General features: G+C 38.4%; 1 protein-coding gene across 1 annotated transcript in view; it reads right to left on the bottom strand.

Annotated features, from left to right (window-relative positions):
- The window catches only part of AGAP1 (ArfGAP with GTPase domain, ankyrin repeat and PH domain 1), a 264,182-nt gene that overhangs the window by 236,728 nt on the left and 3,231 nt on the right, over window positions 1-24,223 (bottom strand). Inside the window, exons 2-3 of the mRNA XM_009887562.1 lie at window positions 17,689-17,776; window positions 413-498 (exon numbers count right to left, since the gene is read on the bottom strand). Of these exons, the coding sequence (XP_009885864.1) occupies window positions 413-498; window positions 17,689-17,776 (174 nt within the window). The remainder of the gene's footprint in view (window positions 1-412; window positions 499-17,688; window positions 17,777-24,223) is intronic.

Below are 24,223 nucleotides of genomic sequence, written 5' to 3'. Positions count from 1 at the left end.
TGGCAAAGGGAGCAAAACGTGGAAGCAATAGGGAGCACAACAATTTCTACGCAAGTATGTGTCACTGTGAATACACATACTTAGTATTTTAACAATTTAGAGATTCATACTCAGAAGAAAACTTATGACTATAACACACAACTTTGCCACCATGGGATATTGATTAGGCATTCAATGTAAGTTAACCGTGTATGTTTCTTTACTACATGGTTTCACACTGTAAGTGAAATCACAAATATTTTCTAAACAGAGTATTTTTCACCCAAAGCCAATGTATACATTTACTCAACAGAAAGATGAGAAGGACCCAGGAAAGAACAAAACAAAGCCAGTTCTCTTTAAGGAAGGTTTTTTTTAAAATAAAGGAAACTCTGGTGTTAGGCTGATGAAGCTCTATATATGCAATGCTCACCTGTGCCTCTGGAGGTCCCCCTTCATCTCTAATCAGCAGCAGATAGCTTTGTCCATCAACTACTATCTCTTTCTTGAATCTCCCACCTGTCACACAAAGTAACTCATTATGGAACAGAAAAGGCAAAAAATACAACAGAAAAAGGCTTCGCTTGTGGAAAAAAAGGTGTCCTTAAGCTCTTTCACAAATGTACTACTGCGAATGTAAGCTAAGTTTGTATGCATAGAAATTACATAAGAAAGTTAAGTAAGTTAAGTATACTTTAAAAATAAGTCTCGTAGAAAAAAGCCAACAATGGCATTACAAACCCTAACTCCCATGTTAGGTATACTTGGGTTTTATACATATAGTTAAAAGACAGTCACCTTTGTTTTATATAATGGTGAGAAATGTATCTCTAAGAAAGGCAAACATGGGACAGTTGCACACAAACAACATCATGTATTAGAACTACAATAAATTTCTGGTGTGAATTAGCATTTCCTCAAGAGAAGCCCAGTTCTTACAGCACACATGTAATGTTATGAAAATGATACTTCTATATTCACAAACCACAGTTAGGGGAAAATACTAGACACATGTTAGACAAAAAAACTACAATGGTGGTACCTCTGCAGAGATGTACTAAACTAACAGAGAATGTTGTGCCACTTACTAGCAGGATGAATTAAAGACCTATTTTGGAGATCTAGATAAAAAGAGCGGAGTTGCAGCCTTCAGCCAAATTCTATTCCTGACCCTGTTATTTCAGGGAGATGTAGAATATTGAGTGCTTGTGAAGACCAAAGAGCTGGCATTGAACCCAAGAAACCAAACCAGGGCATGCAGCTGCGCCCTTACCTTCACTGGCCTGATGGGGACTTCAAGCATGACCCAGTGGCAGAATTGGGATTGTTTTCCTTGGGGATAAGCATATTTTAGGCATCCCACTGTGTCTCATGACGGACTTCAGATAATGACAAATCGCATTTAGGGTTTCTGGTGTGACCAAGCCTAAGCCAGGATTAGCAAACTTGGCCTGCCTTAGTAGTTGGGTTGCATTTAGGCTCCTCTCCTGGAAGCAAAAGCACACTTATCTCCTCCCACCTAAGCCACAAAGGCCCCAAGGCCTCCATGCTTAGCATCCTCCAACTGTCTCACATTTGAGCTTACCAGACTAAGACAAAACGTATCTACTGATACACACTAGTCTTCACCCCATTTTTTAAACTGGAATTACTTTCTGTTTGAACCCTATTTCCCAGTGACGCCTACTTCAAAACTTGTTGTACTATCAAATCAATGCATTTAAACATGTGATAGGTGAGTGAACAACTGACTTGTTCTCCAAACAAGCTCTCTAAGCAACTAAGTCAGCACATACAGGCTAACGCTGATCCTCAACACATTTCCACAAAAATTGCTAGCCTTAGGGAAACAACAAACTGGCTTAGACCCACCATTCCCCGAGTCCAACCATTACAGCAGGCTGTAAATCAAGATCACTCAATAGTTCAGCTACGTGCAATATTTAAGCATGTTTAAATACATTTCATGTTTAATAGAAGACATAAGAATGGGGGGTGGGGTGCCATTTGTGGTTTTGTTGTTGGTTTTGTAGTGGCTTTTTGTTTGTTTGTGGTTTAATCATTTTCTTTCTAAATCTACCCTATTACAAACAGGTTCACAGTACCAAACATGCAACAATTAAGACTGTCACACTTCTGATTGTTTAATTGCACAGAAGAAGAAGAGCTATGTATCGATTTGCATTATCTTGCTTACAAACTGGATTTCAATTTTGCCTTTGAAGATCAAGTGGCAGATAAATATATATAATTAGTGAACTTGAAAAGAATAATCAAAACCAAGCGTAAAACTTTGAAAGGAAACTAGTGTCAGCTCTCAGGAACTGAATTTCTGTTAAGCAGATCATTATTTCTATATGTCATCAATTAATTGTATACACTTCATAATGAAGTGCTAAATAAGATTAATTACTTAATATACAGCCCTCCAGAGAGGCTCTTTAAAGCTGTAAGTAACAATGGAAATGCAGTATATATGTGATCGAAGAGTGAAAGTTCTGTGTAATTGCCATTTCCTATTTTAAACACTGAAAGTTCATACAGCTAATTATAAAATACCACCAACTGAACACATTTAAGAGCCAACTCATTATTCCCTCTTGTCACTAAGCTGCCTTTCAAGTCTCACTGTAGCTTCAAACCATCCTCAGAGGCATAAGAAGGTACAAGCAAGGTGAAATAAAAAGCTTAAGCAGAGAATTGAAAAAAAAAAAAGAAATAAAACACATGGAGCTAGTATTAAAATGTACATATACAGATCATAAATGTGAGCACTACGAGATTTATTCTTGAGAGCCACTTCATGGTTACTAAAGATTTTGTTTGCAGGAGCAGGTTTGAGAAGTATACCATATTTAACAAGTACAGTAAAAAGTTATCCAACAGCTCTCTTCCTATATGAATCCACACTAAGTGACCAGCTTGTATACCTGTTCCTTGCTTTCCCCAAAACCACTGTGCATGGAGCTCAGTACAATGATAATGTATTTTTATTTCCAGTATTAAATTCAAATCTTGACATCCTGTACCGCTTCACGGTCTCTCATGCTGGGAGAGCTGTGCTGCAGTCAACAAGCATATAGTCAATTCAAATCTATTTAAGTGGCTTCTTTACCCTTAAAAGCTGAGTGTGCTCGTTATCTAGTTCCTTGCACATCCTCATACATTCATTTATTTTTGTTTAGATTTAGGTATTTCATGATAAATAGTTTAAATCTAATAACCCTCCCAACCAAAATACTTAAAAGAATGCCCTGCATTCCCAATCTGTGATAAGTATTTCAAATCAAATCTGAAGATCCAGAAATGTAATAGCAGACTTGTGCTCATCCCCCAATGACAAATTATTTTATGCAAATTTGAGATCAAAGCAGGATGCATCCGTATTAACTTAGTTTCTACACCATTAAAGAGCCCTTTATCATGAGCACATCATAACATTAGATACTACATGGCAGAGATGCAGAAAACCTACCTCAATATCAGGAATTTACACAATCAAAAGTATAAACACTGAAGAATATACAGACTTCTGCCAGCATATGAAACCAAGGCTACATGGTTTTCCTGCAGGTATCTGTGCTCATAAGATTAAGGCAAACAATAGAGTGATACTGCCTTTGACTTGATGAGACATGACCCATCTCCAGGCCGGGCAAGTAAGAGCAGTGCAAGGGCAGTGATTTTGGGATGGTTCAGCTTGGAGACCACTGCACTAGTAATATTTTTAAAAAAAAAAATAAAAAATACATCTCTGAAATTTGTAAAGCATCACAGGGCCATCAGGAAAAAGGAATTCAACAGATGAGCAAGTCTGAATATTGAACTACCACCACCTGTCAAAGAAGTCAAGAAGTCTCCCATAGCTACAAAATACCGCTGTATTTTCCTAAATATCTTTATATATGATGGAGCCACAAAATGAAATGACCTTCTTAATTTAAAGAATGAACTCAAAAAAACCACAGCACTAGTCCCAAGAGAGGTAGCTAGCTTTGTTCTAGTCCCATCAGTATTATGACACATGCAGCTTTTTAATGAGGGAATTTCTCAACTCCCATATGTACCTGCCAAAGGAGGTCATTGAAAGAGGACTGGCAGCCTGGACCACACCTCTGAAGGACGGAGTGATTGCTCCTGCTATGTTCTAACACACATGTCAAAGCGCAAAGATGCTAGAGTGCCAGGCGTGCAAGTCAACAGCTGAGCTACGTTTACTTGCAGCCCCAATCCCATCTCTAAAGCCATACAAAAGACATGCCAGTGAATATCTAAATAACTGTCTACAGCCGGACAGATGGAGCTGGAAACTGTTTTCATGAACTATCACATCAAATCTATAAAAACAAATCATTGAAACTGTGTGGAAGCTTTAACTTGGGAGGACTTTAGTATGTGGTTTATTTATTTTCTCTAGAACTCTGCATTATTCCCAGTTTTCCAGGGCAAGATCATTATCAATTCACACAGACTCATATTCAGACATGTACAGAATTCCACATAAGATGACAAACATTACTCCTCCATACGAACCACACACAATACCCACCAAAAGATAGTGGTGCTTCTGATGTAACCCGTAAAACCACCCAGTCTCCTATGTGTATAGTAGGAATCTGGCCTAATGCTATGTTCCAGATAAAAATACAGCTTTGATAAATATAAAGCCAAATAAATTCTGTCCATTGGCAATTTACAACCACAGCTAAAGAACCGGCACAAGTCAGAATACCAGGCTGAAGGAATCAACAAAAGCATCCTGATCTCATTTCTATGCACATCATTCCACAAACGTTAGTGCTTTGAATCAGCAGTATTAAGAAACTGTCTTTCAGTAAAAATTGATACTAATTTTAAACACCACATACATTTGTAATCAGAGGTGCTCTATACTGTGAAAGCTTTATATTACATAGGGAATTCCATGGATGAAGGTTTTCATCCGGCTATGAAAGCCTGGCCACCTCTTCCTCTAGCCGATAGCTGTTTCACTGCGTAATTGCTCACCGAAGCAACCGCTGATTTTCGTGCTGTACCCCCAGGCTTCACTGCATTCGCCAGGCTCTTTATTCAAGCAAATTGCCACGGGGATGAAGTTATTTGGCCATATGAGAAAGATAAATTTGGGGGGCTGGCCACATGACAAACATGCAGCAGCTGAATGTCTACCAAAACCATGGGGGCAGGGCAGGCAGGAAAGGAGAGACAGAAGATAAGACTGAAGCAGCCTGTAAAAGCCTGTATTTTATACTCCCAACGGCATGTGAATTTTGACAACAGTGGTCAGTTGTCTTAACCATGCAGCTTCTTTTTCTCCCCCGTATGATAGAAAATCTGGCTCCTCTTCAGGGAAACACATTAAAATGCCATTTATTCCCTCTGTTCATACATACGTTATTTCAGGACCAAATATATGAAAATTGTTGGTTAAGCTCAGAAGAAAAGAAATGCTTGCAAGGTCTTCTGCAACTAAGCAGAAGCACTGAAGAATGACAACTGCAACAGCCTAGTGTTGCATGTCATTGTTACCCCGAATTTTTATTTAAATAAACTAATTTTAAAATGTTTTTCTCGGCATTTCCCAAGAAAGCATATTATTACACAAGAAGCGTTAAAACAATTTTCACCAAATCAAGTTGTGCTCAGCGCTTCATGTCAACTCATATTGGTATTAGCAGCAGAGAAGCTATCACAAGCTATCATTCAGCCACGTGTAAAGTTAGCTTTGGGGTATTTCCTTAATATAAATATTGTGCTAAACAATGCTTCAGAAACTAAATGTGGTTGAGCTGGGTCGAGCGTATAACCACAAAAGCGCGAAGCCTAGGGAACTATAGCTCTCGCACAAGGCTATAGCAGCAAGCGATAACTGCATCAGCTTGCCAAAGTACTCGGGTAAAAAAAAACACAAAAAACACCAAAGCAGCCTAAGCTGAGCCTTTCAAAACCCACCATCTGCTTCTCTCAACAGGTTTATGATATATTTTAGGAAATACACAAATCAAATCATGGGCTAGAATATTAGAGTTCTCGTTGAAGTATCAAGCCATACCCAATTAAAGCAAGATACACCCACAGGCTGTGGGTGTATGACGATACCCAATTAAAGCAAGATACACCCACGGGCACTGTGTATGACATAATAGTAGTACATCATATAGATAATCTTATCATTACACAAAAACTGGCAAGGAAGAAATAATATATGATCTTGTAATTCCATGAAATAAGTTTTAAAGGCTTTTACTGCTGGAATTTTAGTAGCAGCTGCAATGATATGCAACAACTTAATTTTGAGATACATTCATTGACATCTTTTCAATGTTTCTACAGAAGGCAAGATCTGATGGGTCCACAAAACCTGGTAACGATGTCAATGGAGATCAACTGAATTTTAAGTTTTTAAGCATTAAGTAAAATACAGCTTACATTTCAAAAAAGTATTAACTTCTCAAATTGCATAGCATCAGAGATCATAATTAATGTTTAGATTGAAAATGGGCGTGGGGGGTGTTCACTTTGAGGACACATCAAGGCAGTGACGCCACATGACATTTCTGAAAATCTACTGGTCTCACTTCCAGGTGGTATAAAATCATTTAACAAAGAGTAGTGCAGTCTACAACAGCCTGGCTGGGACTGCAAATTAAGCAAATAAGGAGCAGCCACCTGAGAGGGGGACATCCTGCTGCAACCCACCCTTGGCTCAACACCAGCTAACTAGAAATGAGATACACAGAAGCTGCTTCCATTAACTTTAAGCAGTAGCCAGCATCTAAAGAAAACAAAAAATTGCAGTGCTTCACAGACCAGTCTGGAAAGGGCATTTATTTGAGACAACCACACATTACTACACACAAATGCGGTTATTAGACCTTTGGGTGCAGGGAAGGAATACTTCCATGGCAGATGCTCTCTCTGTGAAAAGAACTGGGTGAAAGGAAACGGAGAAGCCAGAAGTACAGTGAACAGGCTGAAATTCCCATCCGATATTATGTTTCAGATAGAAGGAGAAGAAAACGATGGATTAACCACCAAGATAAATGAGTAAAAAAGGAGCCAACCTCTAAGCAATTATTTCTTCATTACATGGAGACAGGACTCAGAGTACTGCATATTATATTTTCACTATAAAGCTTTTGACAGTCAGTAGGATACTGCTTGTAAGCCAATTAGAGAAGCCCAGTCCCAATAAAATAACTGTAATGTGAGCGTAGAAGTAGAGGTAAGCCATGCCTAGCACTCATCAAATGACTCGTATCTTTAAAAAAAGTATGATACCAATGGAAGTTTCTTTGGGAGTTTCAAGCCTCATGTAAGTATTTTATTAATAACCTGGAAGATGGAAGTAACAAGCTATTTAATTTCTAGATTATGAAGCAGGAGGAATGGCATTTATGTTACAAAATTTGATTGCACTTCAACATGATGGTAACAAGTTCAAAAAATAGAGTGGAAAAAAACAAAAGCAGCATCATAAGGACAAATGGAGAGTCTTCCACCTAAGCAGGTCCAAGTAGCTGCAGAAGTACGGGGTAGGATGGCAAACCACTGGCCCTGCAGATGAGCAGCTATGAATTCCCGTGGAGTGCAGACAAGCAGACAGCTCATCCTAGCCCTCATGTCACCAGCAGCTTACAAAGCCTCAGCTAGAACTCCCTGTATCGCTGTGTAGTGTGTTACATGGAAGATATGGACTGAATCAAAAGTGCTCACAAGCACTTGCAAAAAAAAACTATGCCCAGAAAACATACATTAAGAAAAATAAACCTATGAATTGTGGTTATTGAAGAGAACAGACTAGAAAGAGACAAGAGGTAAGGGTTCTCACTAAGAAATAATCTGCTGATCCCATTTTAGGGCACGGGAAAGACATTTACCATTTTTTCCGTTCCTATTTTATTACGATCCCAGGTACACAGGCAAAAGTATCAAGTGGAAGTAGACATACAATGCTCTACTCAAGAGGTATAAACCTTGCGATCTATAGTCCAGCAGCAAAGCTGATAAGCAGAATGGGATTCTGGAAAGCACACACTGCCAATGTGCATTTTGAAACAGTTTGCCCTCAGAGCATTTAAAATCTTGTGTGATTTCACTCTGCTGGCTGGAAGCATCCCTGTACCTCAAGGTACCCAGTTTATCACATAATCAGTATCTGATTAGCTGTTTGACAAACTAGAGACTCTACTGTATAAAACTTGTCTGGTTTAGGGACTAGTATTTGATTTCCCTCTTCTACAGCAGCCAAAGAAGTAGTACCTCTCTCTCAAAGATTGCTTAAAAAATGTGGTTAGGTAACACTGAAGTATATGACACAGCAGAAATAGTACCATAATATCATACAGACCTTAACATTTAGCATTACAGACAAAAGTATTTATATTTAAAGCAGGACACTGATTTTTGACACATACACCAGAATTACACCTGTTGCTTTGAACTTGTCTGGAAAGAATCTATAGTTGTCTTTCCTCCTAGGAAAGGCGTAACACCAACCTATATATGATTGTTAAATACAATAAATAGGGTTGAGATTTTAATACTGTTCAGGGTTCTCGTGTGAATTTGCAAAATTCCGAAACATTTTCTGCAAATTGATAAAGCACCTGTGCCCTGCATGTAAGCGCTCACATCTCCGAAATTACTCCACAAACAAGACATTAGACACCCATCAATTCAACATGATGAATAACAGATCTTCATCTGACATCTACTGCACATCAACATAGAAAAATTTTGGCACTGAGCAAACAAAAGCTGAATACATTACATGTTGTAAGTATGCCCTTTTTCATAGTTTGTTCGCATGAGAAAATATTTCTGACAGTTTAAAAGGGAGGAAAATAACCAGTAGGACCCTCCTCCACTGTCAGTCACCCAGATCCCTTGTATTCACCCCAGCCTCCCAAGTGCCAGCAGCATCTTTGCAGACACACTTACCATTGCAACACCTGCAGGGCTTTCTCTGTACACTGAAGCCTGCCATTACAATCTGAAAGTATTTTAAGATTCCTGAACTTCTGCTCCTTGTATTTAGCATTCTCTCCAGCACCATAATCTCTTCACTTAGCACAGCTTTATTTAAATTTCATCAGGGCACAACTATGAATGTCAGATGTTCAAGCTTAATCAGACAGCAAAACTCTTCAGATGAACATCCTCAAATACTTTAAAAGCTATGCCTTCTTAAGTATTAAAATGGAAGAGAAAAAAGGTATTTGTACATTTATAGTGCTGTGGCCAGTATTCCCTGCTCCCGCGTCCTGGTCAGCTAACTAATGCCCTTTTATAAGGCAAACAGCAATACATAGTGCTGTCATCAACCTGCCAAGGACCTGTCTGACCCAATAGTGTCGGGTGACAAAGGCCTACACTTGAATTAATGGTTCAATTTCTACTAGTAAGATAGGAAATCAGGCATATATCATAGCTTTATTTTATTATTACTTGGGTTTTTTAACTTTTTTTTGGTTTATTTACAGACAGCAGGTGCAGACAGTTGCTTACACACATCACACCCACTAATTGTATATACGCTACAAGTCTAATTTTAAAAACTTATTTTTATCAAGGCCACTGGAGACAAACAAAAACCAAACAGTGGCAAACAACTTCCCTGGGCAGGATGTGATACTACTTTAGTACACTCCTACCTGCTTCCATCACCAGCCCTTTCAAGTTTAAAAAGTTTACACCCCAAAACTACCACTTTCCAAACAAAGTTCCTTACGAACTTAGCCCCATGATTTAAAATACCATAGCCCTTTTTTACTGTGGTTCCTTAAAAATTGATTTATCACATTTCATCTTCCATACGCTAACTCCTTCAGCCAAATATTCACACAGCTTCTACCTTTCGATCTAACATATAAATCAGCTCCGGTCAACATCTGTTCAAAATTTCAGTAAGTTCAACATTACAAGCTTCCAACAAAATTTGAAAGATCTTAACATATCTACTAACAAACCCTAAACTGCAGAGCCAAGATAAGCCAAAAGCTTAACTCCTATAAGCGTAGAGCTCAGGCTTTTCTCCCCCCGCCCCCCTCCCCCCCCCTTTTTTTTTTAAATATCCCTTTGCTTTTTATACTTAAGTTTATAGCTGGCTTCTATAATATCTGTCCTTTCATTACAGTATTACATTACAAATAGTAACCCTGAAGTTAAAATTGGACTTAGCTAGCTGTGATTATACTATAACCAGTCTGAACACACACACACACAAAATCATACTAAGATCTGCTAAGGAAACCCAGACAAAGCAACTCTCTCCCCCCCCAAATTACCTCCCAAAATATTCCAATTAAAATATGAGAACAGAAGGGTCCTTACATAGTAGCATACTATATATTTCGGGGTAGGAAAATCTATTTTCCATCTGTATTCTTTATTTCACTTAACACCTTTCATATTACTATCACTCAGAACCAAGGGGGAGTAGGAGGGAGAAAAGAGAAGAACAATACTAAAGTAAATTACAAGTTTTTTCAGATGGATGTTTCCTAATGCCAAGTGGCAGCCCTACACTTATAAACGGGAAGTTTTAAGATTAGCAGCATTGAGGAAAAGAGGTTGCCTATTTAAAAGTCTCACTTGGAAGGAAAGGCAGACCACGAGTCAGGAGCTAAGCTGATCCACTCTCCATTCATCTCTTTTCCCCCTTTCCCCACAACATGTAGTTGATGGAGCAGGGGCAGCTCCACGCCTTCTGCGGAATGCTGCCTTTGCAGCGGGGTGGTGAAGGTGGAGTGCAGTCAATCACTTAGTCAAGATCTAATCTTTCCACCCTGCAAGGTGGAAGGCCCTTGGCTTTCCTAAAATGGGTAGAAAACCTAGTGACAGCCTGCTATAGCAGGAAATTAAAAAAAATCTGCTGAGACTTAAACATATTGTGAATAAAATCAGCTAACTACTATGCCCTACTTTCCAATACTACTTCCCAAAACAACAAAAGATTAAATGGTAGGCAACCCCTCCTGCCCCCACTAAAATATAATACAAGCTGCAAAAGAAACAGGTTCAAAGAACATATTAAAATTTTGCTTTAAGATTGAGAGCTAAACATTGGGCTGTGATTTAGAAACACATCTAGAAGTAATATTGAAAAATAAAGTGGAAGGCAGGCCCCTTCTTCCAGCAGCATCCTCTCCAAACTGGCTTCTGACTCAACAGCAGCAGAAAGCAAAGAGCACTGGAGATCTGAGTCACCTGTATTACTATTAAGAGCCTGAAATTGTAATAGCAGCTATAAATCTGAATTACAGTTTTTACCTGAGACGTAACCTTCAGAGGACCCTGTTATGAGAAGGGCACAAATCCTACAGACTTTACTCGTGAAAACCTTTGAGTATCCAAAGTGCGATGCGTTAAACACATCATCTTAAAGATCAGTCTACCCTCAAGGCACACAAGTGAAAAGGTAAGTCCCTTCTAGGAAACTGCTTTTTCAGCACCTTCTCCCCAGGAGGAGCAAATACTTAACTTCTTCCTTTAATTAGCATAGTTCCTTATTTGTGCAAGGCTTCAAACAGTAGCCAACTTGACAGCTAGAACAGAGAGGTTTTCAAAGAATTTGCAAAACCACGCAGTCAGTCTCAGGGGGACAAGGAGAGGGAAGGGCTGGAGAGGGGAGACTGCAGAATATATAAACACACTCTTTTATGCTAAGCCTGAAAGGCTCCAAAAGCCCAAGAGAGCCAACTGCAGCAATACTTTAAAATCATCAAAAAGGACAAGTGTTATCTTATATCTGGATGTCAGCATGAAATGCCAAATAAAAATAATCAGCTGATAGCATTGTAACGAAACAGAAGACAAAGAACTGTAAAGAGATAATTTTGAAACACGTGTCTAAAGTCATCATTGTCTTCTGCACACAACACAGTGTTTGTCTGCATTTTTACAGACAAAAAAAAAAAAAAGAAGTACTCCGATAGCTTCAGCTGCCCCACAAAGTGCTGTGTAAAGCTTGTTAAACATCGCACCAAGGATTTGAATTTAACATGAAAAATTTCAGCTTCCCTGTTTTGTGGCCTGAGCACCCAAAACGGGACTCTAAGATTAATGTTGCTTTTTTGAACTCATATCTACTTGGAATTCTTGCAAAATCTCCCCGCATAACCTATGTGTAAATTTTTACATGAATGACAATGATTTTACGTAATTCCAAGAAATCATGAGTGAAAAAGCATGGAAGTTTCTCATTAGGAAAAGCATGTAAGTACATATTCAGAGGACAAATTTCTCTGCTCTTCATTTACAGTTCAGCCAGCTTGCTCACTGAGAACAGAACACACAGATTAGTCTGGGACACATCCTCTTTTTACTCATGAAAGATAACATTTGGTTGTTTAATAAATATGGCCTCCAGATTCCTACATATTTGAAAATAATTAACTAGATAAAAATAGCTAATGGCTTCTTTGAAGAGATTTGCAACTGTAGGAACCTATTTGTTCACAGAAGGAAGAATTACATTTTTACCCTGCACGTGAATCAGGGGAAGAAGGGAACACAAATCACTGCTACAGTGAACTCTGCTGCAGCTCACATGTTCAACCTGAAACACCAAGCTGTGATCCCCATTTCACTATTAAGTCTCCTAGCACATTCAGCTACAAAGAATATCAAAACATAGTATTCCTTTCCTGTCCTGCTTGTCTGAACACTTAATTTAACACAATGCAAGCAGAGAAGAATTCTATTTTATTTTTTTTTTCCCTCTTTTCTCTCTCCAGGAGAACAAGCTCCATTCTTGGTTTCATCTCAGAGTCCAGCAACTGACACCCTAGACCTTTTCCATGAATGACGCCAACTGGAAAGTTCTCTAGGTTAATAGATTATGCCTAAACTTTTTGTATACATATTTTGCAAGAGTCTATGGCCAGACAAGAATCTCGTGAGGGGATGCTGAACAAAAGCAGCTGAAATTTTAAAGTAGTCTTTCTCAATGTTCCTCGCATAATTACATTCTGCTGAAGTAACATGACATGGAAATAGTTATCAGATAGAATTGAAAAATATGGACATCCATCCCCCAGTATGAAATTTCTACATGTTTTGGTAACAGGCTAGCAACTTACTTTCATGGTACTTTCATTACATTCCTCCTTCTTTAAAAGGGTAGGCTGAAGGTGACACTCGGTTTAGTATTTTAATAATAGATGTTAAGTTTTATGACCATTCCTGTTATTCAAGTGAGACACTGTTCATTCTAGGTACTGAAAAAAGTTACTCACTGAAGGCTGCTCTAGTATAAAATTATTTTTAGGCCAAGTTTGGAAAGAAAGTAAATGATCACAGCTTTCTAGAAAACACATTAAGACTTTATTCTATACCTCTTACTGGGGGAACATATTTATTGTAGCCCTTAACACATAAGAGACCTCAAACTGAAATTAAGTGGTACTTAAAATTTGATGCATCTTACCCTTCAGGGACAGACTAAGGGTTCCAGTCTGCTGGTACTCCGCTGAGCTTTGTAGTTCATCTGGGATGCAGCAGAGGCAGCACCACAAAACCTAAGTGCTACACAAACCACTGCACCCCACTCACAGTGTGGTCACAGTCAAAATACACCAATGGAATAAAACACCCAATGAAATGGCTTTCAACCCTTTCTACCAATAAGAAGAATTAAAATGGGCTATAATTACAAAAAGGAAATACGAAAGAAGAAACCGAAGGCAATTGGATAACCTTATATCATATAAATAATAAAAAAATCCACAGATAAAAAAATTACAGAATGCTAAAACAAGATACCTATTAGTGGCTAAAATAACTCTCTGTAAGAGCTTCCAATGCCTGTCTTTTATACTGTGTACTACAAGGGAAGTGTAAGCATTATCAACATACAAAGCAAGGAATAGACAGTATTGCAAAGATTCACATCCTACATTTTCATTTATATTATATTCATAAGTTCATCCACCGGATACATTAACTCCCCACCAACTGCAATAGTTACTTGCTCACTCAAGTCAGGGTGCTAGACTGCCTTTATGCTTTTGAGAGCACAAAAACATTTTACTTTTCCAGATCTTAAATATACCCCAATGTTTAGTTATTAACATACTTAAAACATTCATGTCCCATTTTAATGCCAAAGTAGAGCAGACTGCCACTAGATAATCATCAATTCTCAGAAAACTAGCAGCAAAAAAGGAAATTTCCTGTTTCCGGACAGAAGTTATGCTTTTAGTTACTTTAAAGCCAGACTCATAAGCATACATTACACTAGAAACCTGCACCCTTAAAACTTTTTCAAAAATAAGATACAATCAAAACAGTTGCTATGCCTCCTGCACTGGCTTTCTCCCTTCAGTTGTACTGCTCTCTTCCTAACTCTCATTTCAACTATTCTGCACCTTCAAATTTAAGGGGACTTTGTTAACATGACCTCAGCTCCCCTTCCTGGTTTTCATAAACAGAAGATATACTGGACAGATTTAGCAGTTCATGTTCACATCAGTTGTCTGTTCTAGCATCTCACTTCGCTGTGGCAGTGGGGTGGAAGAGAAAAAAAACACTCCTTTTTCCTCATCCCAGCTGAGACACCTTGGACCACAACTTACCTTCTTTTTTTATAAGGCTTAATGGAAAAAAAAAGTACTGAAATAATCATGACAAGAATTAGGGTATTCGCAACCATACCAGAGATATGCAAAAACCTTTAAATCATGTTTCATGCCTCTGTAGCTTTTTGGAAACAAAATCCCAAAGAGTAACAGAATACTCCTGACACTCACTATTCCTGTAAACTTCAATTCACCTTGGTCTGCAAAGTACTTGGTCTCAAATTCCATGCACACCACGGTTCATTTTGTTCCTACAGGTAGAATTAAATTTTAGACAGGTGAGAAAAGATACCAGGTTGCACACATCTTACTTGTTCTTTCAGCTTTGTAAAAAACCCAGTACACTGTTTAGTAGCAGTTTTTCTCCTAGTAACTTTAAAGGTTCTTAGAAGATCACAAATCACTAAAATACCCTATTTCCTATCACTTTCTTGTTGTATCATTACAGAAAAAAATTGCAAGTCCCAGACTACTGAAATTTCCACTTGGTACAGGGAATACATCACTTTTTTCTTGCATCAAAATACAACTGATTTTAAAGTGTGTCACAGGAGTACAGCTATGTGCATGTAAAATATGCAAAGGAAGAGCCTAGAAGTCAAATTTCTCCCCAAGACAAACTTACTCTATGAGAAAAAAAGCTTTGCATGTTAATGTTACGATCACACTAGAGACTAAAATAAATCTGAAGAGAAACAAAAGTTGGGCCAATGACAGAAAGCTGCTTTACAGTTTAACGTTATATGATTCCTCATTCTGGTGGGGAGGTGGATCAGGCAGCAAGAGAAATATCTTGCCTTAAAGAAAAGAGCAGAAGGAAACATAAAACCATCTTTATATACTTAAGATTCATTTACTGGAATGCTGAAGCTACCTTATAGGTCTACAGGAGCTCTGGCACTTGTCTAATTCAGGGCAGGTTTCGTGGTAACTGTAGTAATTTAGAAGGAAAGGGATGGCAGAAATAGCGATCCTTGGTCATAATCACCATTTTCACATGAAGTATGCATCCATCCTTTTACCAATTAGATACTAATTATATGATGCCGCATAAATTTTGCTGTTAGTAAGCCATTCGAATTCAATAAACTTTGGTTTTTCTTAAACAGTCAAGCAGCTGAGACCTTAACACCTAATATACATACTACTCTTTAACCAATTTAACGCTCTGGCATGTTTAAAAGACCTCAGGAAAAGAAAAGAAGATCCACATGTGTCTCAAACGTAAAGGCTTACACCTAGCCTCAATTTATCAAAAGCTATGTTCCCATGCAGAATGCAAAAATCAAAAGTCCCGCACCTCACTGCAACTGAACCATCTGCACTGCTGCTGTATTTTCTCTAGAATGGACTTATGCTTGGATGACAAAGAACTAAAACACTAACAAATCACTACTACAATGTTTACTAAGCATAATTCATATGGGTTGAATTTCCTTTAATACTAACTTGATTAGAAATCTTGACCCTATCTCTTACAAGGTGAATTAGAGCTCTTAATTACTCCAGTTTTTCTACTGTTAATGAAACGGAATGGTGTCATTAGTGAGGCTTGTCAGCTACACTTATGTGCAAAGAAATGATTTGACACTGCTTTTGTCATCTATTCCTTTCAGGAAAAAAAGCAGTCTGAACATCACTCAAGCACTATAAATAAAAATCCTTGAAGACAAAGAGGACAGATGGCAACACTCTCAAGGAACACCATCTAAAATATTCATAGTTCAGGAGGAGAGGACTGTTAAACCCATGGACAATCAATGCATTTGAATCTTACAAGAAAAAAACAACCACAAAGGATTTTCTGTTCATGAAACGAGGAAAGAGATCTGCAGAGATTTTTGCTGAAGAATTCTCGTATTCAGTGGATCTACATACTACATTTCTCACTACCAGCATCCAGAAGCAGCAGGCACGTGACCTACACCCAGTTTTGTTGCAAGGCTCAATTATCACCCCACCAGTCCTAGCTACAAAGCAGCAAAAACATTTAAGGCGAGCTTATAACCTGAAACACTTCACTATTACTGGAATTTCACAAGAAAAAGCCTTGTCTATCCCTCCCTTTCCCTCTCCCATTTTAACTACAATTCAAGACTGTTAAAATGTCAAGTACTATGCTTAATTGCTTCCTTTGGTAAGAGTTAATTTGAAACAAATGTTATTGTAGATGCATGAAGCTACAAACTATTGCTGAAAAGACAACTACAGTAAGAGACAAAAACAGTGAGATGTACTAAAGACTTGAAATCAAAAGGAAACAAATCAAAATGATACACAAAACAAGGGGGAAACGCTATAGTACAGAAACTGCTGTCTGTCTCTTCAAAACAAGAGCTGCCATGAAGACAATGTATAGTTACCTGCATCCATATCTGCAAAGAATGGAACAGCCAGTAAGGAAAAGAAGGAACCAGAAATTCAGTGTCTCAGAGTTGGATTTAAAAGTTCATAAGGAGAACAGATAAAAAAAAAAAAAAAAAATCAAGAAAGTATTTAGTGTAAGATACACCTCTACAAGGTACTATGATATTTTTGATTTCAAGCTATAAACTTGGATTAATGTTAAATACTACAACGTTTTCAGGTAGAAATTATTTATATATGGAATAAGAACGTTTTTTTTTTAAAAAAAAAAAAAAAAAACCACTTTAAGACCAAAGATTTAATATATTAAACACGGAACAAGTTACATCTTTAGTTTAGGCTTGCGACATTTTTTATTCTCCTAACACCACAAACCAAAGGGCCTGATTCTGCAGAAATCCAGTACTAGATAAAGCAATTGAAAAACTGAAAAGGAAAAAAAAATTGAAAAACTGAAAGCAGCAGCACTGCTGAGAGCAATCAACTCTTCTCAATACAGGAACACAAGTTTCCCATATAGACACATAATGGATGCTGAAGCATTTAAGGATGCTAAGCAGTTATGAAAAAAGGTACAATTATACTCGTCATATACTTATCTCAGTCTGCAGAATGTTAAAGGAAAAATGTCCATGAACATTGAAATAGTAAATTGGATTCTTTACGGAATCATTTCCGCCTGGTTATAAATGCATAAAGATGAAGTTTGTGGGGAAAAAAACCTCACAACAAAATTAATGAAATTTGCATATTCACATACCTTCAGGTGATTCCTCTTGGACATATGTGCCAGTCAGATACCGGTGTACAAGTGCAGACTTGCCACTTGCTAGGTTACCCACAATCCCCTGGGAAAAAAAGGAGAAAGTTAAACTCCAATTAATCCCCACAAAAAAAACCAGTATATTCAAGCAAAATCTTAATGCAGAAATAACTTCTCTGCCCTCAAGGAGAATGCCCACACAATAAAACCACTCTGAAATATGCCAACAGATAAAGTATCTGCCAAAATGTTAAGGCTACAGGAGAGCATATACATGACAAAACATATAAACCAAAATGACTTTATGTTAGTGGCACTCCTTTATTCATTTCGCCACTAATGCTAAGTGGGGACATCAGGCAATATATAGACTTCAGCGAAGAAGCCTGAAGCTCAGAGCAAGCTTGTCACCTCTTTACTGAAAAATACAAAACCATCACTAAATTCTCATACTGGAAGGTATGTCTGTAGGCTGTCCACCATGCGATTCACACTGACTCGCTACTGAAGCACACATGAGATATGTATATATATATATAGAGAGAGAGAGAGAGAGAGAGAGAGAGAGAGAGAGAGATATGGCTACAAACAGATAGATCTTGGCATGTCAACTATGACTTGAAGTCACTTACTTTACCAACAAGTTTACAACTCAAAACACCCATGCCCAAACATCTGCAGCATTGGGAATATCTGACAATCAAACAGAAGTACTCAATCTTAAAGCACATATGATTTTTCTGTTAAGCTGGTTAGCTAGCTGCCCTGGTTTTTAAAAACCCAGGCAGAAGTAGTAGAATGCAGCCCAACACCAAAACAGAGGTGCTGCAATGCCAAAGACTTGGAGATTTGCTTTATTTGTTGCTTTAAAAGAGGTGCAAGGGAGTTATGAAGCCTGCCTGCATTACTCCCACAATACCAAACAAGCTATCCCTTTCAAGTCGCAGCCTTGTGTTGCCAGCCAATACAAGCCCTGCCAATTTATCCCCAGGCCTGACCATCAACCAAAAGCAGACTGACAGATGCAGCAAGCAAGATCCAAGCCTGGCTGCCTGCCCTGCTCTGCATAGTCCAGGGGACAGGAGGGTTTGGAGAACGTGCCTTCTCTGTGTTTTAAATAAATGTCGTCTTTTTTTCCCTTGCTCAGTTGTCATCTGCTTATGCAGATCTCCCTGTTGAACAGAACTCTGAGGACATTATGCTTACTCAGTTTTTGGGGGAGGAGATGGGAACTTATTTTGTCCTTTAAACAAACCTAAGCCTACTCTGTTCTTACATGTTTATCTTGACCCTAACCAAAACGTTCAGAACATGAGATCCCTGGAGACAGAATGAACTCTGTTGATCTGAGTTTGCCAAATGACAGAGGCAGCATGAACAAGTCACACATTAATACGCATTCTCTACTCCATTTTCATAACTGTAATTGGTGAGAAACTATCCTCCTTATCAAAAATTACTTAAACGAGCACAGTGGTGCCACCTTAAACTAACCTAATGACAGTTGGGGGGGGGGGGGGGAGCAAAACAATTATTTGTTCTTTATAATCCAGAACAACCTTCAATTAAGACAAGGATAACAGTGCTGCAAAGGATGTCCGCTTTATCTCTACAGCTGATGTGCAAGAACAGCTCAGACAAAGCAGCAACTTAGGCAGAGAGCAAATGGAAGGCAGTCTTGCATCACCCTCCAGCCCCTACGACAGCATAAGCTTTAGGTGTTATAAACAGTGTGGGCTACAGTGGAGGAAAAAAGAAAAACCAGGAACCCCAAAACAGATTTCAAAAATAACAGCAAACAAGAAAAAAACATGATCTAACTTGGCGGCGTACAGATCAGAAAAGGCAGGAAAAGGAGACACCAGATCCTATACTGTCCTAACGCTACAAGAAGCTTCACCCTCTCTTTGTTCAGGTTCATAGGAAAGAACTTGAACAGAAAAGTTTGTAGTCAAAAAAAACCCACAGAAGACACAAAAAGAAATATAAACCAAGAAACCCACTGTAGGCATAGCTGCTATCGAAGAGCAGTCCCACAAAAACGAAAAGGAAGCCACAGCCCAAGTAGTTAGAAAACACATCTGTGTATTGGGCTTTGTGCTGACTTTGAAGAGCATTTAAACCAGTGTACCATACTGGAAGTTTTTAATCAAACTTACACCTAAGAGAAATCATAGGCCATGCTAGTATTTACAGAGATGTCTACATCTAAAAGTTAGTGCAAGATTGTGACAGAGGCACATGCCCCTTGCGTTCTCAGACCCCACTTCCATGGGGCAACGCTCTCTGGACACACTGCAGAGCTTCATTCAGGTCTGGCTGAGACAAACCTACTAATCAGATCTGTTTTCCCCTTCAAGACTAGCAAGCTTCACTTGGAAAACAGAAAAAAAGAAGTTACAGAAGATACCCTCTAAACAAGATACACTTTGGCAAGTTCACAGAAAAGAACAAGCAACTGATAATCTTTTTAGGGAGAAGGGTAACTTCTACAGGTGCCTGACTTCATCCACCTGATAAACTTTATCACACAGGATGCTAAACACCAACAAGACAAGGATACAGCTGATGCCTCAGATCTCCTAAATCATTAGTATGCTCTACATAGCCTGCTTTGCAAGCAGGTGAGACCTGCAACACAACCAAGGCTGTCGCCTGGAAGATGCCCACACTTACTGGCTGAAAACAAAGGTTTTGAAAGAGTCTAGAAAGAAGGTCCCTTGGTTTGAGCAACTAAACATTTTCGGTGGACAGATTTTGTTAAGCCCTCTGGGCAATTTACACTGAAAAACCACAACATGAGGTCACTAACTATGACTTCCATGTCTTGCCAACATGAGAGAGAACAGCTGCAAGCAAGTGGCATGGGCACACATGTGGTGAGACTGTGCTGGGTTTAGTTTCTGGAACATTCTGGCTCAACATATTTCACCTTGAGGCACAAGCTAGAAGTGAAACGGCTCTCTCTCTAGCACCCACATTGTCAAGACTTTTCTTTCATCTCACAGATACACTGGGACCTAAAGAAAAATTAATACAGAAATGAGTTGCTGTATTCAAAAGAGAATGTGAATAGCGAACAGTAAGTAAAGCTCTAAGATTCTGCATGGCACAAGAAAACAGACAATGTTTATTAGCGCTTTTTTTTTTTTTAATTATTAACAACACTGATCCCCAATTCCCCCATTCAATGTATAGGGAAGATAATCAGAAGGGGTGAAAACTGGCTTTGGACATCCACCTGCACATACAAAGAACAAAAACTAAAGCAATACTGCACAGACATCCAAATCCTCTCTTTCCATTCTGAATGCTTGACTTAACCACAACTTCATTTCAGCTTTCTCCAATGTTCAACCAGGTATCAAGTGAGAGGCAACACGAAGAAAATATGATCTCTAACATATGTCCTTTACCCCTACTACATCAAGCAACCTCTTAAGTGAATGACATTTCCCTCTATTATATGCCAATAAACTACAGTAAGCTTGTCTACTCATATGCTTGCTTAAACAAGCAAAATATTCATATAATCATAACCCTCCATATTTCTCAGACAAAAAACAATGTGATGCCTGAGAAAATCCTGTGAATAACAGCCTTTGCACCCCTCCTCACCACAGAACTGATATTCTCTCCCTTTCCACACAAAGCCTCCTGGTGAGAGGTTACTTCCCACCTTTTTCCCTTCACCTAGAACAACGTATTCCTCACTGTTCAGGATTCACTACCACTCAAATAGTTAAGATTTAGTGTGTGAAAACTTATTTAACTTTTTTTTTATTAAAAACCAGGTGTCCAAGACACAGTTTTCCAGATTTTAACAGATTTCCGTTTTTTAAAAAAAGATTAACTAAACTGCTTGCTAGTTGCCTGTTTTCTTCAGCACGTAGCTCATCAGCAGGCTGTATTCACTACAGCAGCAGCTTCATTCCAGAGCAAAACCTGAATGCCACATTCCCAAGGCAAGTGTTCCTCCCTCTCCTTCTTCCCCACTAGCTCTATATTATAACAGTCTGGGCCAAAAATGGCAAGCAAACCAAAAATCTCATCTGTAAACCAATAGATTAGATATATCTCTGCAGATAGATAGCCAGGCGAAGGCCCTTTCTGAGTACCACAATTTCTGAAGAACTGGAAAGCAAGTAAGCTTCATGTGGGTTTGCTAGGAAAAAAACTGTCAGAGAACACTGTTTTATGTTTTCACTTTAGGAAAAGTAGCTCCAGACCTTTGGAAACGACATACTGAAGCTGTTTCTGACCTACGCTGTAGCAAACTAGAGTAGCACCAACACATCAACAAAACGCCTCCATTAGATTAGGAGATATAATCAGACATGCAAACACCTTCACAGCAGATGTTGAAACCTTCACTTACAAGAGACTAGTCCCACATGTAGGCAAATTAATGATATTTTATGTTATACCTGTGCCAAAAACGTAACCAGTCAGAGCGCAAAACTGCCAGGAGCAACAAAAAAAAGCATCAACTCAGGCTCCAGTGAGAGCAAACATTCTACATCCTTTGCCCACAGCTAGGACATGTTACTGTATTTAGGCAGAGACCCTAAATATCTGAAAGACATTCAGTGATTTGAGAATACAATCATTTTTTTCAAGTAACCCAAAGATCATTATCAGCATATGTAATTTTACAGCACTTCAGGTTCTCCGGTAAGTTCTTCCATATGGGTACCCAGAAAGACAAAGATGCCTGGCCAGAAGAGCATTATTAAACGTGATGCTACAAACTGATGCAGAAAGCAGTGACCAGGAAGAGCAAGATATGTATTTAAATTAAGAAATCACTTCACTGACTCATGTAGTAAAACTTGAGCCTTCTTCCCTTAAGATATGTTATTAAAAACCATGCACAATCCTCAAAGAAAGGCGGTGTATTTCCTCTTTCTCCTTTCATTCATTTCCATAAGTTGTCTCAAGATCGAGAGCAAAAAGTGTTGGTGTTTTAAAGACAATGCAGGACTGATTTTCTTTATCTGAATAATCAACTGTTTCTTACTAGACAAATTCCTGTATTTATAGTTTAAATCAGTTTCACACTACTGACCAAATTAACAGAAGTTCTTTAGGAGCTTAAATAGAGGGAAAAAGTGAACATGAAAAAAGCATTCACACAATCAGTTTTGTGTTGGAATACTGATGTTAACTTCTCAGAAATCACATGAACCTAAAGTAAGGTTCTTCAAAACTGACTATAAAAAAAAATAGTTTAAAAAAAAAAAATCTATATTTGCAGCATGGCTGTATGTTTTCCCTAGACAACTACTTCAGAAAGCATTCAGGAGACATTTACCTCCTCTTCTCATCTGGTAAGAGAGCAGATTCCTTAAGATCTCACCTCAGTTCCTGTATTTGAAGAGACAATGCAGCCATCTCTCTTCTACCAGATATGAAACCAGGACATGAAATTAAATTTTAGCAGAATCATCCTTCTATTATTCATTGCAGTGCTTGGCATTACTGCTCCGGATCTCTGCACGCTATTAACCTCTGAAAACTAGGAGCAATAAACTTTACACTGGAAAAATCTGACTTCTAACACAATTACTCTCTTAATCAGGATTAATACTTGTTTTAAGGATGATCTCCCACAGTATGACAAATATGCCAGCATGTTTTCAGAGTAGTCATATTCCTGTAATGTTTTACATGCAAACAATCTGAGTAATTTCTGTTTATTTACGGATACGTACAAAATGCATAAAGTTATGACAAGCATGTTACAGAACAAAAATACTACCCTAACCCAGTTCAGAAATGAGAAAATTCAGCTAACAAGGCTACAACACAATGCTCTGTCAGTTATGACTTGTGCAACACTAAATCATTTATTTGCGTGTGCCAGACATACTGTAAGATAAATCAAAACATCTATGACCACATACTACTAAAGCCTGTTTGTAAAAATGCATAATGTATTGATGATATTTGGAATTTTAAAGCTATCCAGCACAGAAGCCTAACTGAGCTTTGCATATTTTTTCGGAACAAATTAAAATTATTTTGTCCAAAAAGATCTCATATTTATTCTGTTTAACATGTCCTTATTTTACTTAGAATCATAGAATTGTCTAGGTTGGAAGGGACTTTTAAGATCATCAAGTTCAACCATCAACCTAAAACTGCTAAATCCACCACTAAACCATGTCATATCCCTCAGTACTGCATCTACACATCCTTTAAATACTTCCAAGGATGGTGACTCAACCACTTCCCTGGGCAGCCTGTTCCAAAGCTTGACAACCCTTTCAGTGAAGAAATTTTTCCTAATATCCATCCTAAACATCCCCTGGGGTAACTCAAGGCCATTTCCTCTTGTCCTATCACTTGTTACTTGGGAGAAAAGACTGATCCCCACCGCGTTACAACCTCCCTTCAAGTAGCTGTAGAGAGCGATAATGTCTCCCCTCAGCCTCCTTTTCTCCAGGCTAAACAACCCCAGTTCCCTCAGCCGCTCCTCATAAGACTTGTTCTCCAGACCCCTCACCAGCTTTGTTGCCCTGCTCTGAAC

The sequence above is a fragment of the Charadrius vociferus genome, unplaced genomic scaffold (genome assembly GCF_000708025.1).
Source record: "Charadrius vociferus isolate BGI_N301 unplaced genomic scaffold, ASM70802v2 scaffold136, whole genome shotgun sequence".
In the NCBI taxonomy this organism is placed as follows: Eukaryota; Metazoa; Chordata; class Aves; order Charadriiformes; family Charadriidae; genus Charadrius; species Charadrius vociferus.
The sequence above is the reverse complement of the archived record's forward strand: the minus strand, read 5'-3'. Positions and strand labels throughout refer to the sequence as shown.